General features: G+C 39.6%; 1 protein-coding gene across 1 annotated transcript in view; it reads right to left on the bottom strand.

Moving 5' to 3' along the window:
• Positions 1-23,115, bottom strand: part of UGT8 (UDP glycosyltransferase 8) — a gene marked incomplete at its 3' end in the record, with an annotated part of 59,192 nt that continues 36,077 nt past the window's right edge. The window contains exons 3-6 of the mRNA XM_083367978.1: positions 14,134-14,276; positions 4,271-4,347; positions 1,150-1,369; positions 1-364 (exon numbers count right to left, since the gene is read on the bottom strand). Coding sequence (XP_083224104.1) covers positions 1-364; positions 1,150-1,369; positions 4,271-4,347; positions 14,134-14,276 — 804 coding nt within the window. The remainder of the gene's footprint in view (positions 365-1,149; positions 1,370-4,270; positions 4,348-14,133; positions 14,277-23,115) is intronic.

Consider the following 23,115-nt stretch of genomic DNA (forward strand, 5'->3'; position numbering starts at 1 on the left):
TCATTTCACCTTTTTTTCGTGTTTAATGTGACCATTTCTTCTATACTTGCCATTTGGTATCCCATTTTGGTAGTGTCCATTGATAGTAATATGTTCATCAGTGGACCAAAAATGTTTGCTTTGCTTGCAAATAAATTTTGCTATCCTGGCCAAAATGTAGCAGAGTAAGGCAGTACCCAGCAGCACAACAAAGGCAATATCCAATAAGAAATACTGATATAAAGAGACAGTGTAAACTGCAGATTGTAAATGCTGTGCTCCATTATGATGAAGGATGTAATTAATCCAGTAGACTGTTCGATTAACAGGATGAGCTGGTTGGTCTTTATGGATTTCAGACAGCTTCCGGGCCTGTCGCCTGTAGCTATGAAATAATAATAAAATAACAAGAACATTGCAGCATTTTCAGTTCTAGCATTCCCATACTATTTTATAATAATTAAACTTAATTTATTATACAGGTAATCCTCAACCTATGACCACAGCAAAGCAGTCATTCAATGAGATATTCCATGATTGTTTTGTTGAACAATTGCAATCCTGGCATTCCCAGTTGTAGTAATTAAGCAATCTCACAAGTCACTGAGAAAACAGAACCTCAGATAAGGAGCATGGGGTGACTAAGGGGGAGGCGGGGATTCTGGGAGATTCCACTCAGGAGCTGAAAATCCTCCCTAACCCTAACCCTGAATGGGGAGATACTTCCAAGTTGCCTGTACCTATCCTCCCAGGGCCTCCCCCTCCCCTGCGGCACCCCGACACTCTTTTTCTTACTGCTCTGCTTCTCCATTCATGAGCTGAAATTTTTCTCTGCCAAAATCTACTCAGCAGGCAGCATCAACTTGCAACCTTCTGTGTCAGCTTCTCCACTGATTTTCTGGAAAAGCTGGTAGAGAAGATTGTAAATGGCACATGATTGTGGAGTGCTTAGTAACCAATCATGAGTACAAACAGGTTGCTAAACTCCCAAATCGCAATCATGTGATTACAGGAGTGGCAATGCAACATTTTGTGAGAGTTAGAAGTACTTTACAAACCATAAAACACCCTTTCCAATACCATCATAATTCCAGACCTCCATTAAATTTATAAACTTTTATTTTACTAAAAATTTAGCAAGTTTTTTTTTTAAAAAAAGACAACTCTTACCTGGGATCATTAATAACTTTCACCAGTGCATTATATAACTCATCCTCTGTAAGAGTCTTCCAAGTTAGTAGTATACCCATGCCCTTGGCCTGCACTCGAGTCATGGTGTCATAATGATCTCCAAAAAGAGGAATTCCCACCACAGGAACACCATGGTACATGGTTTCAAAAATGCTGTTCAGACCACCATGACTAAGGAAGGCCTTAATATTAGAGTGACCTACAGTAGCAAAAGGTAAGGTACAGGAAACAAAAGTGTTTAATCATAATAGAGAACAAAACCCATGCATCTAAAATTGGTATGTGTATTAAATGTAATACTGGAATAAGCAGCCCACTCAGATTCCTTTGACTTTTTTTCTTATGGATGGTAAGCACATATGGAATTTCTCACTGCAGTTACCATAGATAGGATACAGAAAATTAAATAACTGTACTCATTTTGTTAGACTACAAATGAGATCAAAAACAAACTGACAAAAATGGCTTCACTTTCTTAATGACTATAGAGTTGACAATAATATATATTGCACAAAAAATCCATTCTGATTAAGATATTATATATTTATATTTATTAAACTTATATACCGCCCTTCTCCCGTAGGACCCAGGGCGGTTCACAAGGCAATTAAAACAACATTACAATACAAAAATTAATAGCAATTAAAATAGATTAAATTTTCCTTAATTAAAATCTAAACCTGTATATCTCTGATTAAAAACCCAATTACAATAAGTTAAAAAATTAAAAAATCCTCAGTCCTGGCCGGAAAGCTCAAAGAGCCAGGTCTTATCTTAATAAATAACTAATAATAAATAATAATAATATATAATAATAATTTATAATAAATAATAAATTATCTTAATAAATAACATTAATATATCTGAATTTAACAATCTTGCAAGCATTGTTTGAAACCAAGAGGTATTTTTCATTCTAGTAATTTATATTAATACTACATGCAAACTCAGGGAATATATTTTTACAATCAGACATTTTATTTATCTAAACCTGAGAATAAATTTAAGAAGAAATGTGAATCCTTAAATGCTATTTCTCCACAATGATTGGTTTTATGTTAATAAACTATTGTTTTTTAATTAAAAGTTAAATTGTTAGACTAGGATTAGGAAGATCCAGGTTCATGTTCACCTCAGCCATGGAGGTTCATTAGGTGACTTTTCACCTATCACTGTCTCAATGTAACTATCTCATAGGGTTGTGGAGGAAAATTAAATGAGTAGTATATACACTGCTTTGAGCTTCTGGAGGAAAGGCAGAATCTATAACTATCATAATATACTGTACATATAGTACTCAACAACTTTTATTGCCAGGGTGATGACAAAACTTCCTAAGATGATGTAATAGAATGTGAGGATGAGCTCAGTTCATGAAAAGAGATGCTGTTTAGGGAATGATCAGATAAGGAGAGAAGGGTGCCCACATCTGAATAACAGAAAGAGAAAGAAACTTGGAAAGGATTTGCTTTAATTTATCAGGCTGTACAAAGTGACAACAGGAGCTTGATACTTTTAGATTTGCAGAGTCTGTTAATATAGCCCTACAATAAAACAGAATTAGCTCATCCGGTTGTGTTTCCTGTCTGGTCTACTTGGGTGGCTAACATATGTGTACATCATCTTAAATATTTAATAGACTAGATATTAGTTCTCCTATAATACAGGTAATCTTCATTCAGTGATTGCAGTTAGTTCTGGCAAAAAGGTCACTAAATCTCAGTCGCTAACTAAGAGATTCATGTAATTTAGAGAGGGAGAGAGGCTGAAAATTGCTGATGGCTGCCATTTTATTCAGATAAAGTTTTATCATACAATGTCCTGTGCCTGATCCTTTGTTTGCACCCTCCCATGGTGGAGATTGGTTAAACAAGCTAAGCTCTGTGACCTTAATTAGTTGATTAGAATACTCATAGCTGCTATCTGAAATTGACTAGCCCTTAATCAGTTTTACAGTGAAGGCTTTTGATGTTGTAAATGTGTGCATTGGTCAGAAAATGAATCCTTTGTTACTATCAAATTTGCAAACAGTCACTATCTGAGGCAGTTCTAAATAAAGACTACCAGTACTTCAATATGAATATACTGCATAAAAATCTAAAGGTCTTTTGAATGTTCAATTGACACAGTATTTCAAATGTAATTTGTGTTTATTGTCTATCATAAAAAATAGACAGTTTAATCTGTAGCAACCTGTAATTTGGCTTCATTTCATGTAACTTGAATTTCAAAAGCTTTCTGAAAAAGATCACTTGAGACCTCTAGAAAGAATTACTTCTCTCTTCCTGGTAGTCTGTTGCTTCAAACATAGAAATGGGTGTCAGGAAGTGAAGTGGGGAAAAGGCTACATCAGAGAGAATAATCTGGCTCAAGACATTTGTGATTTCATTCCCATCTACCTCACACATTACCTCTGAGGGAATGTAAATCTTGATACAAAAAAACCGTTCAGCTCTAATCTAAAGCTAATACAAATGATCAGCTATCTAATTATCCATGTTAATGATATTCCTATACAGATTTAGAGTAAAATACAGGTAATCCTTGACTTCCAACCATTCATTTAGTGACTGTTCAAAGTTACAATGTCACTGAAAAAGGTGACTTATGACCACTTTCCACATGCAGCATTCTTGTGGTCACATGATCAAAATCCGAATGCTTGACAACTGGCTTACATGTATGATGGCTGCAGTGTCCTGGGATCAAGTAATTACTTTTTGTGATCTTCTGACAAGCAAAGTCAATGGGGAAGTCAGATTCCCTTAAGTGTGTTAGTAACGTGACAATGCAGTGATTCACTTAACAACTGTGGCAAGAAAGGTTTAAGGTAAATAGTAATAAGACCAAGATATTGTCTAAGAATATGTCTATGAGTGGGGATGTTTTGTAAAAAAATTTTTTGTAAAACTCTAATAAAAAAAAAGTAATTACTTTTTGTGATCTTCTGACAAGCAAAGTCAATGGGGAAGTCAGATTCCCTTAAGTGTGTTAGTAACATGACAAATGCAGTGATTCACTTAACAACTGTGGCAAGAAAGGTTATAAAATGGGCAAAACAAAAGGGTAAATTTAAATGATAACTTCCAACAATACTTACCTAATAAATCATTTTGTGGTAACCATTCTATAAGTTTTGTATTGTTACCTAAATTCCTGGGATTTTTACCTGAAAATCTAAAACACAAAAAAATTGAAACTTAAAACCACATTCCAAAAAAGAATACATTAATGTAGTGTTAGTTTTCAACATACAATTTATCAATAAAAAGAGTATATAACAAAATACTGGGATGTTTCTTGGATCCTCCATACTAGGACACAGCATGGGAGTGGGGAGAAGGAAAGCGCAATAGCTCTTTTTTTTGGCATATTGATTGTGGGGGAGTGGGTACCATAGCAGCTGTGTGAGAACAGGCTTGTTTCAGGTGTTTATTTATTCATCTTAATCCACTTGACTGACTATATATATATATATATATATATATATATATATGTGTGTGTGTGTGTGTGTGTGTGTGTGTGTGTGTGTGTGTGTGTGTACATATACACATACTGGGTCCATTAGTCATCTGGGACGAGGTGTTCAAATAGGCCCAACCTCCTTATGGAGAGTGGTGGCACCAAAGAATTGAAGATTACCACGGAGTGATATGACCATGACAGGGGAGAAATCAAATCAGTGCCTGCTGGCTGTCTTACCCTGCAAGATGACTTCACCCAGGACAGCGGCGCTCACCGCCTCCTGTGCAAACACCCAGGGGTTGGGCAGAAGCGGTGGGGCAGCCCCTCGCTGGTTCCAGGGCTGCCCTATGGATCTGGCTTTGATGGACACAACCAGGTTGTAGATCAGCGCCACCCTCCCTCCCACCAGGACCTCCATGGCCCTAGCCTTGCAGCCATGAGGCTTCCCTTTCACCAGGACCACCCCCGCCCACGTGGGATAGCAGCATGGCCACCGGCAGCGCTGGCAATCACCCCCCACACATCAGAAAGGAAAGGGATGGGAATGAGAAGTAGAGGAGGAAGGAAGGAAGGAAGGAAGGAAGGAAGGAAGGAAGGAAGGAAGGAAGGAAGGAAGGAAGGAAGGAAGGAAGGAAGGAGATGGAAATGTAAAGGAGGGAGGCAGTGAAGGAGGGAAGGAGAGAAAGAGGAAGGAAGGAAGGAAGGAGAGGCAACTTTTTTGAAGATGCCCCAGTTCACGCAGTTCTGCTTCAATCCTGGATCCATTGAGACTTGGGTTCAAAGGAGAAAGCAATTTTGTGTTTTATTTTGTCACAGACAGGACTTTGTTGGCAATCCAACTTAACATTGGTATTCTTGAATTGTGAGCTCTTAGGAAAGTATCCCCTCCTTGTGTGTTGCAAACAGCCAGTTCTAGTAGGAAAAACAGGACAAAGCAGAGTGGGCGAAAATATTTTCTTTTGTTATATTTCCAGTCTAAATTAGACCATAGCAGGGTCCCTACAGGAGAACCCTTTTAAGGATTATGTATTAATAGAAAAGCAACTAACTTACCTCTGTTCCTAAATGCTAAAGCTTTTGCACATAAAAACCAGAGGAGCTCTGATCAACTATCACAGCCACCATTTTGACAGTTTTGCTGTACTGTTGTCTGTGGATGCCCCCACTAAATGCAAACACGGGATAAAGTGAGCCTGGTTTGTTCTCAGTCTTTTAAGTGGCCACAGAGCACTAGCAAAAGTGGCATTTGATCACAAGGCAAGGAGGCATCGAGAAATGTTTCCCCTTTTGCATTTGAGCATCCAAGAAGGAAAGGAGAAAGGGAAAGAGGAAAGAAAAAGAAAAAGAAGGAAAGAGGGGAAGGAAGAAGAAAGAAAGGAGAATAAAGAGGGAAGGAAAAAGAAGAAAAGGGGGAAAGGAAGATTATAATGAGAGGGAGGGTCTGAGGGAAGTCCTGCCTTAACACTTGGCCATGAGCAGCCCTGCTGCCCTTTTGCCATCCCCTTGTCCCCTCCTCCTGACCTCTCCTGGTGGTCTCCCATCCTATCACTGAGGATGCTTTGGTTAAAAAGCTGGGTCTCCTCACAGAAAGAGGGAGTGGGCCTCCCTCTGACCCACACATTTTTCCCTCCCTCACATACCATGAGCAACTTGGCCAAGGAGAGCGAGTCAATCAGCAGCAGCCTTGAGGAGGAGGTAAGTGCAGCTGGGTGACCCCTTGGGAAAGGCTGGACTGGGTGCTTGCCCTCCACTGTCAAGGGTTCTGGGCAACCTGCATCACTGGGGGTACTCCGCATGGTCTGAGAGGGACAGCAAGGCTCCTCTGGTAGACAAGGATATGGTGCTTGCCCTGGTCTCACCTTTCTTGGCTGGAGACGATGGATCCCCCCAGCCCCGTCTGGGCCACCACAGATGCCCCCTGATACAAGTGATGTTGAGCTGGCCATGCCCACCCATTATGCCCACCCTGGCCACGTCTCCCTGCCCCCCGAGGTCAAGCACAACCCTGATGCGGCCCTCAATGAAATTGAGTTTGACACCCCTGTCTTAGCCCATTGTTCCCTTCCTCTCTCACACCATTCAACTAATCAAGGATTCTTAATGTCAGTGGCACTTTTGCCTAGCACTCAGCACCTCTAGGCAATTAATTTTAGTCATTCCAATATCAACTTTCCAGTACCCCCAGCTAATCTCCTCTCATTAGACTGCTATAGTATAACAACTACTCCATTAATCAATCAAAAATCTTCCGCCTGATGTTAAATCCACCCTATCCAGTCATTTTACAAGGCTTTCTTAATTGCATGAGTTTCCACTGAGATAATCCATGCAGAGAGCCTCAAAATGCCAGCCAGATGCAACTTGAGTGGAGGTAAAATAGCTATCAATCTAATGGGGGTAATAGTGCAGCCACATGGGTCTCAGTGGCCACAGCCAACCTAATCCATAGCAACTCTCTGTTTCCCTCCCCACAATGATAACAAATACGTAGCCATCTCTCATACCTCGACTGTTCTGCCACCTTCTTCCCTGGTACAGTCTTTGAAAGTCAGTGGAAGCCTTTTCTCTCCCACCCCTGGATTTCTCATCCCTGTGCTAGGCAATGCCACTGCCACCACAATTATCAGCATCAACCATCATCAGTCCAACGCAGCCGCCTTCACCACCAGCTCCAATCTTCCAGGCCCACCTCAGCAGTTAAGAGAAAAGGACTGTCATGCCACATACACTCCCCCCAAGCCACCAGACTGCCAAATCAAAATTGTTACTTGTTACATGTTCAGGCCAGATAATTCCCACTGCTTGGGAAATGATCTCCAGGGATTTTGTCACAGCTTCAAACACAACACACCCCACACCAAGCACGACATTTTAAAATTATCTGCTAATGCTTCTTTTCTACATATCCAGATTCAGTGTCATGATAGGAGGGGGGGGGGAAACCAACAGCAGCACTAAGGAGGGTAATTTCTGAAACCCTCCCCAAACCTAAAGCCATTCAGTTTTCCTAGGTTGAGCTGAAGCTTGATATTCCCCATCCAAACTCCCAAAACAGCTTCCAAACATCAAGAAGGACCTCAATAGCATCACTTAACTCACCAGATGTGGAGATGTACAGCTGGATATCAGCAGTATACTAAAACCTTGGACCATGGCAACAGATGAACCCACCCACAGCAACTTCATGTAAATGTTAAATAGGAGAACTGAACTCTGCATAACCCCACAAAACAGGGCTAAGGGTGGACCCTCTCACTCCTGATCAACACTACTGGAACCAACCACCGAGGAAGGAAGAAAAACAATGCAATACAATGCTGTCCATCCCCAACCCCTGCAACTGGTCAGTATTGAAGGCAGCCAAGAGATAAAGTAATGAGAGGATGGATGCACTACAGTTGGACTACACCAATCTTGCTCCTGCCACAGATCATCCAAAAGCACAGCCAATAGTGTTTCAGTCTCATGCCAAGTCTGAAAGCTGAATGAAAGTGATTGGCAAGCACTTATAAAGAAAGATTTTTTACTAGAAACCAGTATGTATTTGTTAAAAATAAGTACTGCCGGACCAATGTTACTGCTTTTTTTGACAAAGCAACTGGATTAAAGGACCTGGGGAATACTGTACAATAGTATACCAAAACTTTATGTGGCATTTGATTAACTGGATGGTATTGCTACTAGATGGATTTCCAATTGGTTGAATAACCATACTAAATGGTCCTTAATGAGGAAGAGATATGCTGTAGGGTACCTAAGGTTCTATCCTGGCCCCAATATTATTTATTTATTTGTATGTATGTACTGTATATATATTTAAATGAGGGAACAGAAAGGATGCTCAACAGATGACAGAAAACTGGGGTGAAATGGAATGTTGCTAGCGCCTCAGAAGTCAGGCTCATGGTTCAAAATAATCTTAATAGACTTGAACATTGGGCCTTTACTAACACAATCATTTTTATTTCCTAGGTACAGAATCCTAGATTTTACTGGCAAGAAAATTTCTGCACCTAAGAAATAAAAAAGAAAATATACAAGTATAAGAGAGGTGAGCCTGATTCAGTCATAGTACTTGTGAGAAATATCTTGGTGTCCTGACAGGTCATAGATTAAGCATAAGGTAAATATGAGAACTGATAATTCCATTTCACACTGTATTTGTCAGACCACACCTAGAATATTTTGTCCAGTTTTGGTCTTCCCAATGTAAGGATACTGGAAAGACTGGAGGCACCAAAGATGGCGAGGGGTTTGGAAGCTAAATCCTATGAAGAATAGATTTTTTAAAATTGGTATGTTTAGCACAGTGATGGCAAACCTATGACGTATGTCAAAGTTGGCATGCCATGATGTTTTGGAGGAGCCATCAGCATTCACCAACACCTAACAACTATTCTCAAAAACACACTCCATTCTCTAATTTTTGAAGGCTAAGGAAGTTGTGTGAGGTGTGCTCTCATGCAGCCTCTGGATCCACAGAAATTGCACAAGAGACTCAAGCTCTTCTTGCCATCCCTGGAGCCTTGAAAAACTGTGCAAGAATGGGGTATACTTTCTATTTCACACGTTTTTAAAAGCTACAGAGGCCACAAAACAGTATTCTCTGAAGCTTCCTCAAGAACAAAGGCCTTGTGTAATATGGAACAGCCTTGTGTAGCCTGCAAGGGCCTGTGAACAGAAAAAGAACACCACCTAAAAGTTAAGTGGCATGCTGCGGATCCTGGAGAGTGCTACACCATGGGACAACTGCACCATTCCCCAAGGCTCGCATACCTTGGGGAACAGCATGAGGTGGTCTTTTTCAGTGGCCTGGGGGTTGCTGGGGTTGAAGTTGAGTCCAGGGTCTCTACTTTGGGCCCAACCTTGGCGTTGCTGCTGAGTGTTGTTGTTCAGAGTGGCCTAGATAGAAGGGAGATGGAGAATTGTTTCCCTTTTGTTGGGAGGTGAGGGAATTCAAGTTAGCCTAAAAGTTCACCATTGCTGGTTCAGCATAAAACAAGAAGCTAATGGGAGATATAACAGTTTTTCTATACTTGAATGACTGTCACATGGAAGAAGATAAAGACTTATTTTCCACAGTGCCTGAGGATAGGACAAAAAACAATAAGTGGAAGCTTTAAAGAGAGGTATCCTAATTTGAAATTAATAGGAATTTCCTGATTGTGCGAGCTATAAAACATAGACTAGCTTGCCTACTTAATTATGGATGTCCATTATTGGAGGTTTTCAAACAAAGATTAAAACAAAGATTGCTTACTTTAGTTCAGCAGCTGGGATAGTTTTCATGGTGACCATGAATTATACTCCTGACATACAGTCCTGGCATTACTCCTTAATCACTTCTAATAATACCCCCAACAATGATAAGGCACCATTAGAAGATGAACTAATTTACATTAAAACAAAAATAGTGCTGAATCAACTGCAAAGGCAGCTCATTTCAGATACCTGCTTTATATTCACCAATTTTTAATTTTGAATGTTAACAGATACATATAAATGATATAATATATACACATTACATTTTCAGAAATATATTTTGTTTAACCTTGCATTATATTGTATCAATTTCTATTCACTTAGAGATTAAATGAACTATACAATTTGACCAGAAACATCCAAATATTACTATACTGTATATTGACTGACCTGGATTATGGCATTGATTTGTTCCAGCAGTCTTTCCATTAACAATATCACACTCAGCAAATGCACTAGGCATTATTAAAATCCAGCAAAATAATTGTTCGGGTAGACTACTTCATGAAGCAAAAGGAGCCAATATCTCCCTTGCCTCTTACTGACTCTAACCTGATGGAATGGGTGAGTACTGCATCTTACCCAGATGTCAATGCTGCTAACATCGGATGTTCTTACTTTGACAACATATGGGGATGCAGCCTTTTTCTTTCCTATGATTTACTTTTAGAATTAGATGATACTGGGGGAGGAGGAGGAATGTGATGGGAGTTAGTTAGACATAACGATATAGTAATATTGTGTGAAAGCAGGAGCTTTTGAAATAAGAGATGATAAGAAATGGCGGGTTGGAGAACAGGAGGGAAAACCTGCATTTCAAACTAATTGGAGAATGTGATTTACTGTATGACTGTTAATTAGAGGAGGGAATTGTGTTTGATACTATGTGCTAAGGGGAGGAGAATTCAGATTTTGGCTTTGACCATATACGTGCCAATGCCATGCTAACTGAATAAAGATTCTTTAAGGTAAACAATGCCTCAAAATTCTTTGAAGAGTTTCATCTGTCAGAACCATGACATTAAGCCAAAATCTACAAACTTTCCAAACTTTCTAGGGGTCCCAAGCCCCAGTCGCTGTCCCTAGACTTGAGGGATATGCTGACGAAGATTCGGAGAAGATTTCATCATGAAGAGAGACAAATTGCTTGAAGCCAGCACCTCGGCAGCAGCTGCTACCCAGTGGGGGAAGCGACAGCCAGCGCACAGGTGGAGAAGGAGCTTTTTCAAGTCTCCCAGCTGGGGAGAGCCACCAGATCGTCTGCCACTGAAGACTCAGTGAGTGGAAATACCTGTGTATAGCTCGTAGTCAGTCAGTGGAAAGATTTGAAGAGCTAGAGGTGAGAAGCAGAAATCAACTCCAGCCTCCAGCGAGAGAGACAACTCCAGTCTCCGGGACAGCCAATCCCCAGACCGGTGTGCATATCAATCACCTAGTCTGGGCCCCCTGCAGCAATAGGGAATATGGCAGCCCCCACAGGTGGAAAGTCAACAATCCTTGAGCTTGCAGCAGCTAACAGAGGCCTTACAACAGCTTGGGGTGGTGCAGAAGCCAGGAGATCAGCAACTGGTGGGAGGACGACCAGAGCAAGGAGGTTGGACACTGCCCCCAAACGTACAGCAACCGCTGAGGGGCCTGCAAATGAGGGAGATCCAGCAGCAACCCCCACCTATCCAACAACCATTGAGGAGCCTACAGCAGCAGAGGGCGCCACAACTCCAATCGGACACTAGCAAGGTGGCAGTCAGAGCAAAAGAACAAAAGTGGGGTCCTGCAACCCTGCACCTACACCTCTAAAAAAATTACTGAAAGCGAAAGGAGATGGACAGTCTGGGAGAAGGAGGCCTTCACAATTAGGTGAGGGCTATTAAACTGGTGACGCTATCTAGAAGGGAGCAAGGTGTCTTTTGAAGTATGGACAGATCACAAAAATCTAGAAGCACTGAAAACTCCCCTCAAATTGTCCCCAAAGCAAGTGTGATGGGCACAGTACTTTAACCGTTTCAACTTCACTCTAAAGTACATACCAGGAGGAAAAAACTTCCTAGCTGATGCGCTATCGCGATTGCCCCAGTACAAAAGCGAACGTGAAGAGGTTAATGAGGCAACTATCTCCAATCCACAAACTGCTGCTCAACTCACGCCCCTCAGAACCCCTAATCCTGATGACCCTGGGGCAAAGAAGATAAAACAAGAGCTCCTCAACGATCAATGATTCAAAGACAATTAAACCTCCCTAACATGCAGGGATGGTTTGGCTTACAAGGGGGGGGGAAACTGTATTTGCCCAAAGCCCTCTGTCTTAATGCTCTCAAACACAGCCATGATGTAAAACAGGCTGGACACTTTGGATATTTAAAAACTCTATACCTCATCTGCCGGCAATTTTGGTGGCCGGGGCTAAAATGAGATATGGAAAACTATGTCAGGAGTTGTACTGTATGTGCCACCATGAAAAGAATTTCAGGGAAACCCCCCTGGGTTACTGCAGCTGGTGGCAGACCCTTCTCAACCATGGGAAAAAATAGCTATGGACTTTATAGTAGACCTACCTGAAAGTAGAGGAATACTGTCATCTGGACTGCGATAGACCTGTTTTTGAAGCAGCCTCATTTCATTGCCTGCAAAGGACTCCCATCTGCCCAACGACTGACTAAATTTTTCTTGAAACATATCTACCGGCTGATGGCGCCCTTAAACGAATAATTTTGGACAGAGGGGCGCAGTTCACAGCGAAATTTGGAGGAGCCCTCCAAATTAATTGGATCATCTCAAGGCTTATCATCTGCTTTTCATCCGGCTACCAATGGGGCTGCAGAATCCGCTAACAAAATGGTGGAGCAATATCTCAGAAGCTATGTTTCCTACCAGCAAACAAACTGGATTGACCTCCTCCCTTTCGCAGAGGTGGCCTACAATAATTTTGTTCACAGCAGCACCGGCTACATGCGTTTCAAAGTAGCCACAAGAAAAGAATACCCTCAGATGCCCTCTGCTTCCCAGACACTTGATCAATGGGTGAGGGGGTGGGAAGAAGTTTGGAGAAACACAAAAACTGCTTTTAAAAAGATTCCCAAGAACTATAAAAAGCAGGCTGATAAAAAGAGGGCTCCCCAAAGAACATTCCAAGTTGGAGAAAAGGTTTATCTGTCGACTAAATATTTACGCCTCAAATTACCCAGTAAGAAATTAGGACCGAAATTCTTGGGGCTTTTCCCCATTGTAAGGATCATCAATCTGGTCACAGTAGAATTGAAACTCCCTAGGCTTTCAGGGAGAATTCACCCTGTCTTCCATTGCAGCTTGTTGAAACCTTTTCAGGGCTGCACTTTAAGACCTCCCTCTAAGAAGGCACCCGGGCCCCTCGTAGTGGCAGAACAGACTCACTATGAAGTGAAACATATTCTTGACTCTAGAACTTTTAAAGGGAAATTGCAGTATCTAGTACAATGGAAGGGATACTTGTTGTCTGAAGCCAGTTGGGTGAAATCCAGCAATGTGAAAGCCGACAGACTCATCAAAAGGTTCTATGAGAAACACCCTAACAAACCGAGAGACAGTCCCTAACATACACTTTTGTATGCGCTACAGGGTCTGTCCATTTTGTAAGGGGCCCCCGGATGTCAACGCTGCTAACATCGGATGTTCTTGCTTTGACAACATATGGAGATGCAGCCTTTTTCTTTCCTATGATTTACTTTTAGAATTAGATGATACTGGGGGAGGAGGAGGAATGTGATGGGAGTTAGTTAGACATAACAATATGGTAATAGTGTGTGAAAGCAGGAGCTTTTGAAATAAGAGATGATAAGAAATGGTGGGTTGGAGAACAGGAGGGAAAACCTGCATTTCAAATTAATTGGAGAATGTGATTTATGACTGTTAATTAGAGGAGGGAATTGTGTTTGATACTATATGCTAAGGGTAGGAGAATTCAGATTTTGGCTTCGACCATATACCTGCCAATGCGATGCTAATTGAATAAATATTCTTTAAGGTAAACAATGCCTCAAAGTTCTTTGAAGAGTTTTATCTGTCGGAACCATGACATCAAGATTTCACACTGCTTTTGAAATTGAAACTGTGAATGTTTTTCAAGAACGAGACAGAAACTTTTATGTACAAGTGAGAAAAGCAATAGACCCCAGGCTTTGGGATCCACAGGTTTCCATAAAACAAAAACATTCATCAATCTACTTTATTTATATTTTAAATAATGATATTAATATAACTTACCTCCAAATTACTCTTTGAGGAAGTCTAGCCAGAGCATGTGCCAATTTATCTGCTATTTCTTCAGGTAAGTATTTCACTCCAGCTCCAAATGATACAAGGACAAAGCCATTTTCATTAGCACCATTCACCCATGTTTGCAGATCCTATGGACATAATAGGCTTGCTATCAACAAACTTACTACTGGAAACACATCCAATAAGAGTGTGATGTCATAACAATAATATAGTATTTAATTGAAGATTCATCAATCAATAAATTGTTCAATTACTGTTTAAGATGCTCTTATCCTATGCTCAAAATGGCTTGACTTGGACAGAAAATAAGAAAATAAGCGAAATATCAAAGCTGAGCTACTGTCCCTTGAAGAATAAGTAGATTTTATGAACTCACAGGTGACTTGTAGAACTTCAATTATAGTCAAGTACCCAATTAGTCTTCAGTGTGGTATCTGATTCAGACATAAGAGTAACAAACTAGAAATATGGGTGAAATCTGGAAAATACTAAGGGATAACACTATATACCCAAAGATTGCAAAGTGGAATCTGATGTCTAGACAGAAATGGCTAATGAAAGTAAAAAGTTATCTTCAGATTGCTATATGTGAAATATCCCTCAATAGCACACCTGGCACTGAAACAATTATTAGTGATTGATCTGTCTAATGTGTGCAGATACCCAATTGCTAGGGATGTATTTTCAGATAGTAACAGAGCCTATTAGTAACCACTATTTTGACAGCTACTTGCACTTGCATTGTTTAATATGGAAGCCTATCCTTCCAGAATGAACAATAGACCTAACATATATCACCTACATATGAGTTGTAGAGGGCTTAAGGAAGAAATTACCGTAGGTAGAATTTGATCCTGCATAGATGAAAGCTCAAGACTACCTTAATAATAAAAAATGAACTATCTCAAAGAACTAAATACATAGTAAGTTTATCAATAAAGACAGTCTACTGTTCTGTCAAGCTGATGTGAACACCACTAAGAGACTATTTTCCAAGCAATCAAGAACAATTTGCATCTAGTGTGGTTTAAGGTGCGGGTTGTTACCTATAGACTTACAAGGCAGACAACCAGGTTACTTGTGGAGCCACCTCTCTCTCACAACATCTGCTTGGCTGATTGATCCTGCACGGTTAACATGTTCCCTGTTCCTTCAATTAAACAATGGTCATCAATTGAGAAGCTTATCAGTAGTAGCACCTGCAATCTGGAATGAAGTTTCCCCAAGGTCCAAATGACCCCATTCCGCTGTTATTTAGAAGAATTGTGAAGAGCTGGCTCTTTCCCCAGGGAAAGTGAAAGTAAGACATGTTATGTTATCATGCTGAGTATCTTTTATATTTATCTTTTATTATTTTACTATAATTTCTCTGACAGTTGTAAGCCATCCAGAATCACTGCAAGTTGAGCTGCATAAATGTTTAATAATTAATAAATTATAAAGTATAATAAAGTATAAAGTATAATAAAATATAATCACTTTCATGGAGAAAGTACTGAAACAAACTGAAAAATGAATGGCCATGATGTTGTTGTTAGCTGCGAAGTCGTGTCCGACCCATCACGACCCTATGGACAACGTTCCTCCAGGCCTTCCTGTCTTCTACCATCTTCTGGAGTCCATTTAAGCTCACGCCTACTGCTTCAGTGACTCCATCCAGCCACCTCCTTCTCTGTCGTCCCCTTCTTCTCTTGCCCTCAATCTTTTCCAGCATTAGGCTCTTCTCCAGTGAGTCCTTCCTTCTCATTAGGTGGCCAAAGTTACAGCTCTATATGGGATACATTTAGGTTTAGCAAACCTAGCAGAGTTATGAGAACACGCTGTCATCTTAAATAACGTTTTGACCAGCTTGGCAATCAAGCTGCAACATAACTAGACACTGGTGTCTGCAAATGAATTCAGACCATGCCACCATCCACTGAAATATTGAACACAGTGTTGCCATGGATTGCAAAATATTTATTTCTTGTATCTCCTATGTACAAAAGAGGCTACTAAGAACCAATTACTGTAATTAATTGACGCAGCTAGGAACATATGCCAGCACAGTCTTTCTCTGCAAGATGAATAGCCATAAGAATCAGGTGACACACAACCCCACAGCCTCAGCCAGAGGTTGAGTAAAGAGGGCAATTTCATGCCACTCTTCTTGTTTATGCACTCCACTAGTATAGAACTATCAAAGAGAAACTTCACAATTTGAGTGGTTGACTGAAAATGTGCAGCAGTCTGAATATTGTAAACAATTCGTTATTAGTATTATTTCTCCACTGGATTTGTATATGTATGCTCTAATAGTGGGCTTCCCAAAATGTTATATACAACTATACTCAACAAAAAACAGCAAATCTCAGTCTCAGAAAGAATGCACCACCAGTTCAGAAAGATGGAAAGTATGAAAAACAGAGCACACTAATTACAGAACTACAGTACCTACATTTGCAAAGGCACTCAGGTAGCTGTCGTCACAGGACGCAACTACAAAACTAGTAAGAATAATATCCAGCCAGGATATCCAAGAATGAATAATTGAATGCATGTGGTGACTAAACTCAACAATTTTTGTTTCTTCCTCTCTGATCATCTGGCAGACAATTAAGGTAGGATACTACTTTGTCATGTTGATATGTTACATGGCAAGTTAAGTAATTCACCACTCAAAGAGAAAACTCTAGATCAAGGGTGTCAAACCCAATTGCATCGTGGGCCATATCGTGACGTTTTGCCCTTGAGGGGCTGGGGTGGGGCATGGCCTGCATGGGCCATATCTGGCCCGCGGGCTGTGTGTTTGACATACCTGCTCTAGAGGAATAAAGTTTGCTACCATCATATCCAGCAAGTCTCTAGAGGGCAATACTGATATTTGTATCATGATGATTCTGCATTGACATGTCTATTGCTGTAACTGTGGAATCTTGGAATTGTATGGACCAGAATCATCTTGACCAGAACTATTTTAATGCTCAATTTTCTCATGATTCATAGGTAGAATTGCCAGAAATTCTGCTAGCAGAGCCTATGATGATATACAGTGACATTCCTGGGGGACTGAGGGTCTCTCTCTCTCACACACACATTTTGCTAAGTACTATCTGAAAAAGAAATGATGGACTAATTTTAGCTCACCAAAGATCCACTTCTGTTTTTCAGTGGTCCAAAAAACTCCCGAGTATTATGATGAATAATGCATCTTCTGAGACTGATTCAATAAACTGTAATCTAGTTAGGACATCCTCTTAGGCAGAGGTCCCCAACATTTTGGGCACCAGGGACTGGTTCTGTGGAGAGAGGTTTTTCTGCAGACTGGAGGGTGCATGGTTTTGTGTGCTGCCTGCATCTCGTAGATGGGGCTTTGCTTGTTTGTGAGGACCAGTTGCTGGCATGCCACGGCCCGGTACTGGTCCACGCACCAGGGGTTGGGGATCCCTGCTCTTAGGTTTTACACTTGAAGGCTAGGAATAGATAACAAAAGCAGCGGGATAGGGGGGCATAAGAATTGTAGGTTGCAACAGTGTGAGCACTGATGATGGCAATTGATACAAACAGAGGAAATCTTGTAACTAATATTTTCTAGCTTTCATATGACCTTCCTTTTTTGGAGTTTATGGGCCTCAACACTATTTTATCCAGATCCTCAAAATATTAAATGATTTGGCAAAATTAAGGCATCCTACCAAGCCGCTGCATAAAATAATTTGGAAAATGTTTTTCCAAATTTTCCATGGACTAGTTTCAGCACAGCTCAGCAATATCAGAATACAAAATTATTAAATAGGCTTAGTTGAAGTTTCTGAGATTTCTAAAGTGACATGTGAGGTGCTCAGAACATCTTCCCAGAGAATACCTATCAAATAGTCATAAAAGTCCTATAATTTAGCTTTGTTCTAATGAGCTGGGACTCCTAAATATATAAAATGGAGAATGAATAGCCAGTTGGGTGAAGTGGTTAAGGCATCAGGCTAGAAAACAGGAGGCAGTGAATTCTAGTCCTGCCTTAAGCATCAGATATGGCTGGGTGACTTTGGGCCAATCACTCTCTCTCAGTGAACTTACCTCACAGATGTTGTTGTGGAAAAAACAGTAGAAAAAACAAATATTGAATATATTCACAGCCTTTATTTATACAAATAATAAAAGATTAAAAAAGAAAAAAAGTATCAGATAAATAACAAAGAATTTATAAATGTGATTAAGTTATGTTCTGCCATATTTATTAGTGATTAAAGATACTTTGATATCTTCATTCTACAAGCCTCTGTTAAACTCTATGCAGAACATTAATATTAGAAAATGACAAGTAATATAATATGGTTCATACAATAAAATTATGAAATTATAAGTTGCAAAGATGTTTGGCTGAGAATTCTGGGTGTTGAAGTCCACCCATCTTTAAAGTTGTCCAGGTTGAGAAACATTGCGTAGAACACATTCTACCAATAAAGTACTGGTACAAGAACTATGAAAAACTAGGTGTCATCCACAATTCATAGACTTTTTAACAGCAAACTCTATGTTAAAAGGACTATGAGTATCACTAAAGTTTTTTTGAAAAAAGTAAAATATCACTACAAGATATCACTGAAATGAATATAGTCTGCTTGTTGAAAACAGTTCTGAAGGAGTTTGTGTATTCCTAAAAATAAATATGTAAAATGAAATGAAATGAAATGAAAACTTATACAAAATTATATTCTAGAAGTAAAAGGATGAAGTGGGTGAATGTGTTTAACTGAAGTTGTCGCTACTATTAGATGCTGCTCAGTGTTTTCACTATTTTAGTATTTTAAAATACATGATTACAAGACAGATATGGTATTGTACTTACGCTACTGAGTGTTCTTTGTCCTCCTTTTTTTGTAATTAGCTATTCTTTGCAGGCATAAATGCTAAATGCACAGCTGTGACTATATAGTGTGAGGTCCCAGCTGGCAGTAACCAGTGGTGCCTAATACTGAGCTTTGTTTCAGATAAACAACACACGCAAATACAAACATAACTGAGCTTCAATGTCTAAAACACTCTCTTGTTCAGCTCTTGGAATCAGATATGTAGAAGCATCAGTGACTATTTCCTAATACTTTTGTGACAAATCATTTATAGAAAAAGATACTTGCAATTCATATATAATTTAGAAAATAAACTGAAAATATTAAGTACGATTATAGATTTATATTATCTCCTTTAAAATGTACAAATAGCTACAATTTAAAATATGCTTGATTTTTCTATGGTTTTCTGGATTTATTAATGAAGCCCCGAGTATTCACCGCCCTGAGTCCCTAGGGAGAAGGGCGGTATACAAATTAAATAAATAAATAAATAAATAAATAATTTGTAGAGGTATATTTTTATACAAATTGATTCTGATTCATTGTTCATAAAAGGTAAAGGTTCCCCCCGCACATGCGTGCTATTCGTTTCCGACTCTAGGGGCCGGTGCTCATCTGTTTCAAAGCTGAAGAGCCAGCGCTTGTCCAAGGACATCTCCGTGGTCATGTGGCCGGCATGACTAGACGCCAAAGGCGCACGGAACGCTATTACCTTCCCACCGTAGTGGTCCCTATTTTTCTACTTGCATTTTTACGTGTTTTCGAACTGCTAGGTTGGCAGAAGCTGGGACGAGTAACAGGCGCTCACTCTGTTACGCGGCACTCGGGATTCGACCCGCCAAACTGCCGACCTTCTGATCGACAAGCTCATTGTGCATATAAATACATAAATTATGAAAATAAAGTCTAAAATCAAATTGAAAATTTAGATCAAATCAAACTTTTATTAAAATCCATTATCATGTCTCCATGCCTAGATCAATTATATACTGCTCAAAAAAATAAAGGGAACACAAGATAAGACATCCTACTATTAAATACAGTACATTGTGTTGTTTAAGTGTTCCCTTTATTTTTTTGAGCAGTATATATCAAACCCCTCACAAGATCATGGCATGAGTGCTGCTAAATTCGGTAAGATATCCTATGAAAATTAGTGCTTGTGGCTCATGGATGCTTCTGTTACAAGACTTAGAAATATTACAGTACATTATTACAGAAGGATTTTTTCATTATCTGTTTCCATGGAAATCTCACAGCGGAATATAGTGAACTATATATATATATATATATATATATATATATATATATATATATATATATATATATATATATATATATATATATATATATATATATATATATATATAAACCAGGACAAAGAATGCTGGTACCTGTAGTTGAGACCACATAGGTTCTCAAACTTGTATTATTTGGTATCATTTTTGATTCTGAAGTGCTATGCTTATTATTCCCATTAATGCAGCAAAATAGTGTGCTAATACATACACCGCAGAGAGACAGACAAATATAATGAATTGGCTTGCAAACAAAACATTTGCCATTCATTTTTGAAGCCATCTCATCTCACCCCACCCCACCCCTCCCCAATCCAATCTTTCCATTTAATTCTACACTACTCATATAGCAGAGCAAAATGCAAGATGAAGCTAAGAGGAGAGGCAAGTGATTCCGCTCTTCCCTCCTCACCTCCCGACAAGATTAAAAAAAAAATATGACTATTGGGAGTAGGCTAGAAGCATGTCAGCATTTTTGATTTTTTTTCCTAATAAAGTTTATAATCCTGCTCAAGCCCCCAAATAAAGTATGCCTTGTAAGTAAACTTCAATGAAAAATAACAGAATATCAGAGTTGGAAGGGACCTTGGAGGTCTTTTAATCCAACACCCTGCTGAAGCAGGAAACCTTATACCATTTCAGGTAAGTGGTTGTCAAATCTCTTAAAAACCTCTGGAGACAAGTCATTCCACTGATTGTTCTAACTGTCAGGAAATGTATCCTTAGCTCTACGTATCTGTTTTCCCTATATTCTGAAAAAGCAGTATTTATTCATGGCATAACTACAGTTTACTAGCCACTACAAGTTATAATAAATAACCATCCGCCCATAGAAACTATGAGGGTTTGTCTCTGAAGGGGTCTGTCTCTGACCAAAATTTAGTAACTGTCTAGCAATGCTGTAAATCAGACATGTCAAACACAAGGCCCAGGGGCCGGATCCGGCCCGCGAAGTGGTTTCATGTGGCCCGCGAAGCCATCCTGGAAACAGTGAGGGAACGGGTCCCACTGCATTGGCCCTGGCCCAGAGACCCTCCTTCTGCCAGAGACCCTCAGATCTGTCCCACTCCTCCCCAGGCCCCCATAGGCACCCTTGATGCGATGTAGAGCTGGCCATGCCCACCCAATAGGCCATACGCACTCTAGCCACGCCCACCCAGTAGGCCACACCCACCCTGGCCATACTCACCCGGCCCCTTGAGGGCAACCGCAATGCTGATGCGGCCCTCAATGAAATTGAGTTTGACACCCCTGCTGTAAATTTTCCTCAAAGTGTCACTTAACAGATCCCCTGGCTCCTCCTTATCTAGGAGGGATCTGGCCATCTGGAATAGGGATATCTGCAGCTCAATATTATCTGAGTACCCGTTTGGAATTTTTTTTATAAATGCCCACTTTACTTCTTTTTCAGATGCATGTAGTGGAGAAAAGACCTTAACAATTATATATGAGATATGTGCCTTGAGATATTTTAAATCCAATCTGTTCAGAATTGGCAGTCAGCATTAAAAACTTCATTTTTGGTTCAGAAAATATTTGTCAGCTATTATTCATTACATCAAAACTCACGAGAAAATCAAAACACAGATGAGAAAATAAATCACTGAATGTTTTCTTACAAAACCAATTCTTAGAGAAAACTGCAATGTTAAAAAGTAAGCTGAGATGGAAACCACTTGAACTACCAGTTTTCTGGGTATATTGATGTCTGTGGGAGAGGTGTTCTGTATTTCAAAAAACATTTTCTCCATATCTAAAACTGGCAATTCTATTATAACCCATGCTTGCAGTGAATTCTGGGAACTGTTCTACCAAGACAAATTGAAAGAATCAAGTTAGAAAAAGCTAAGCTTCACTGAGCTTGAAAAAATAGATGCTTCTCATACCTTGAGGGGATGGTGCAACAATATAAACTGAATAAATAAAATAAGTTAGTGCAGGTTTGCATCCCACCAGGCACAAGGTTGACTCAGCCTTCCAGCCTTCCGAGGTAGGTAAAATGAGGATCCAGATTGTTGGGGGCAATAAGCTGACTTTGTAATAATGCCGCTTGGGGGGCCCCAAAAGCCCTAATAAGCAGGCATATACATAGAATGAAGGCTATTGCTAAGCACATTGGTTTGTGCTTAAAATTGTAAGCCGCCCTGAGTCTTCGGAGAAGGGTGGGATATAAATGGGATTTTAAAAAAAAGTAAAACCCCTTGTACACAAGAAGTAAATATGAAAATAATATTGTCATTTTTCTATAATATCAACTTTCAAATATGAAATCATCCAGATTTTTTTTTGCCTTAAAACTGCCAACAAGCTGAACTGGTTTCATATGCACAATTTTTTACAGGTGAGAGTGGTGAAATAAATTAATGGGGATGACCAGCCAAAAACTAATCAATACAATATTCAATTCCTAAAAATTCCAAGCAGTTTTCCTCACTTTTGCTAACTTACTCAAAAGCACTACCTTATCAAGCACTCTTCAAACTTAATTATGTAGGTTCAGAGAAACACACCTGGATAACTATCAAGACATCTATAAAACTGCATTTAAAAAAATCAGCCTGATACAATTCTTATTATTAATCAAAGCACAGTATAAATGTTTATATAATTCTTGCATATTTGTTTTTCACTGACAGAAAGACATTGCCAGTCTCCTGATTTCATTTGACAAATGGTAACAATCCATGTGTCCTAGTAACAAACTACAGTTTTTGTGTTCATCACTGAACTTTATTCAAACCATTAGTTGGAGTAAGATTTTCACAGAGGGATATTTGTGTAAATATGTAATTTTATTGTTAACTTCCTGTAAAATAATAAGCAGACTATTCTTTTTTCTA

The sequence above is a fragment of the Vipera ursinii genome (genome assembly GCF_947247035.1).
Source record: "Vipera ursinii genome assembly, chromosome: 7".
Taxonomy (NCBI): Eukaryota; Metazoa; Chordata; class Lepidosauria; order Squamata; family Viperidae; genus Vipera; species Vipera ursinii.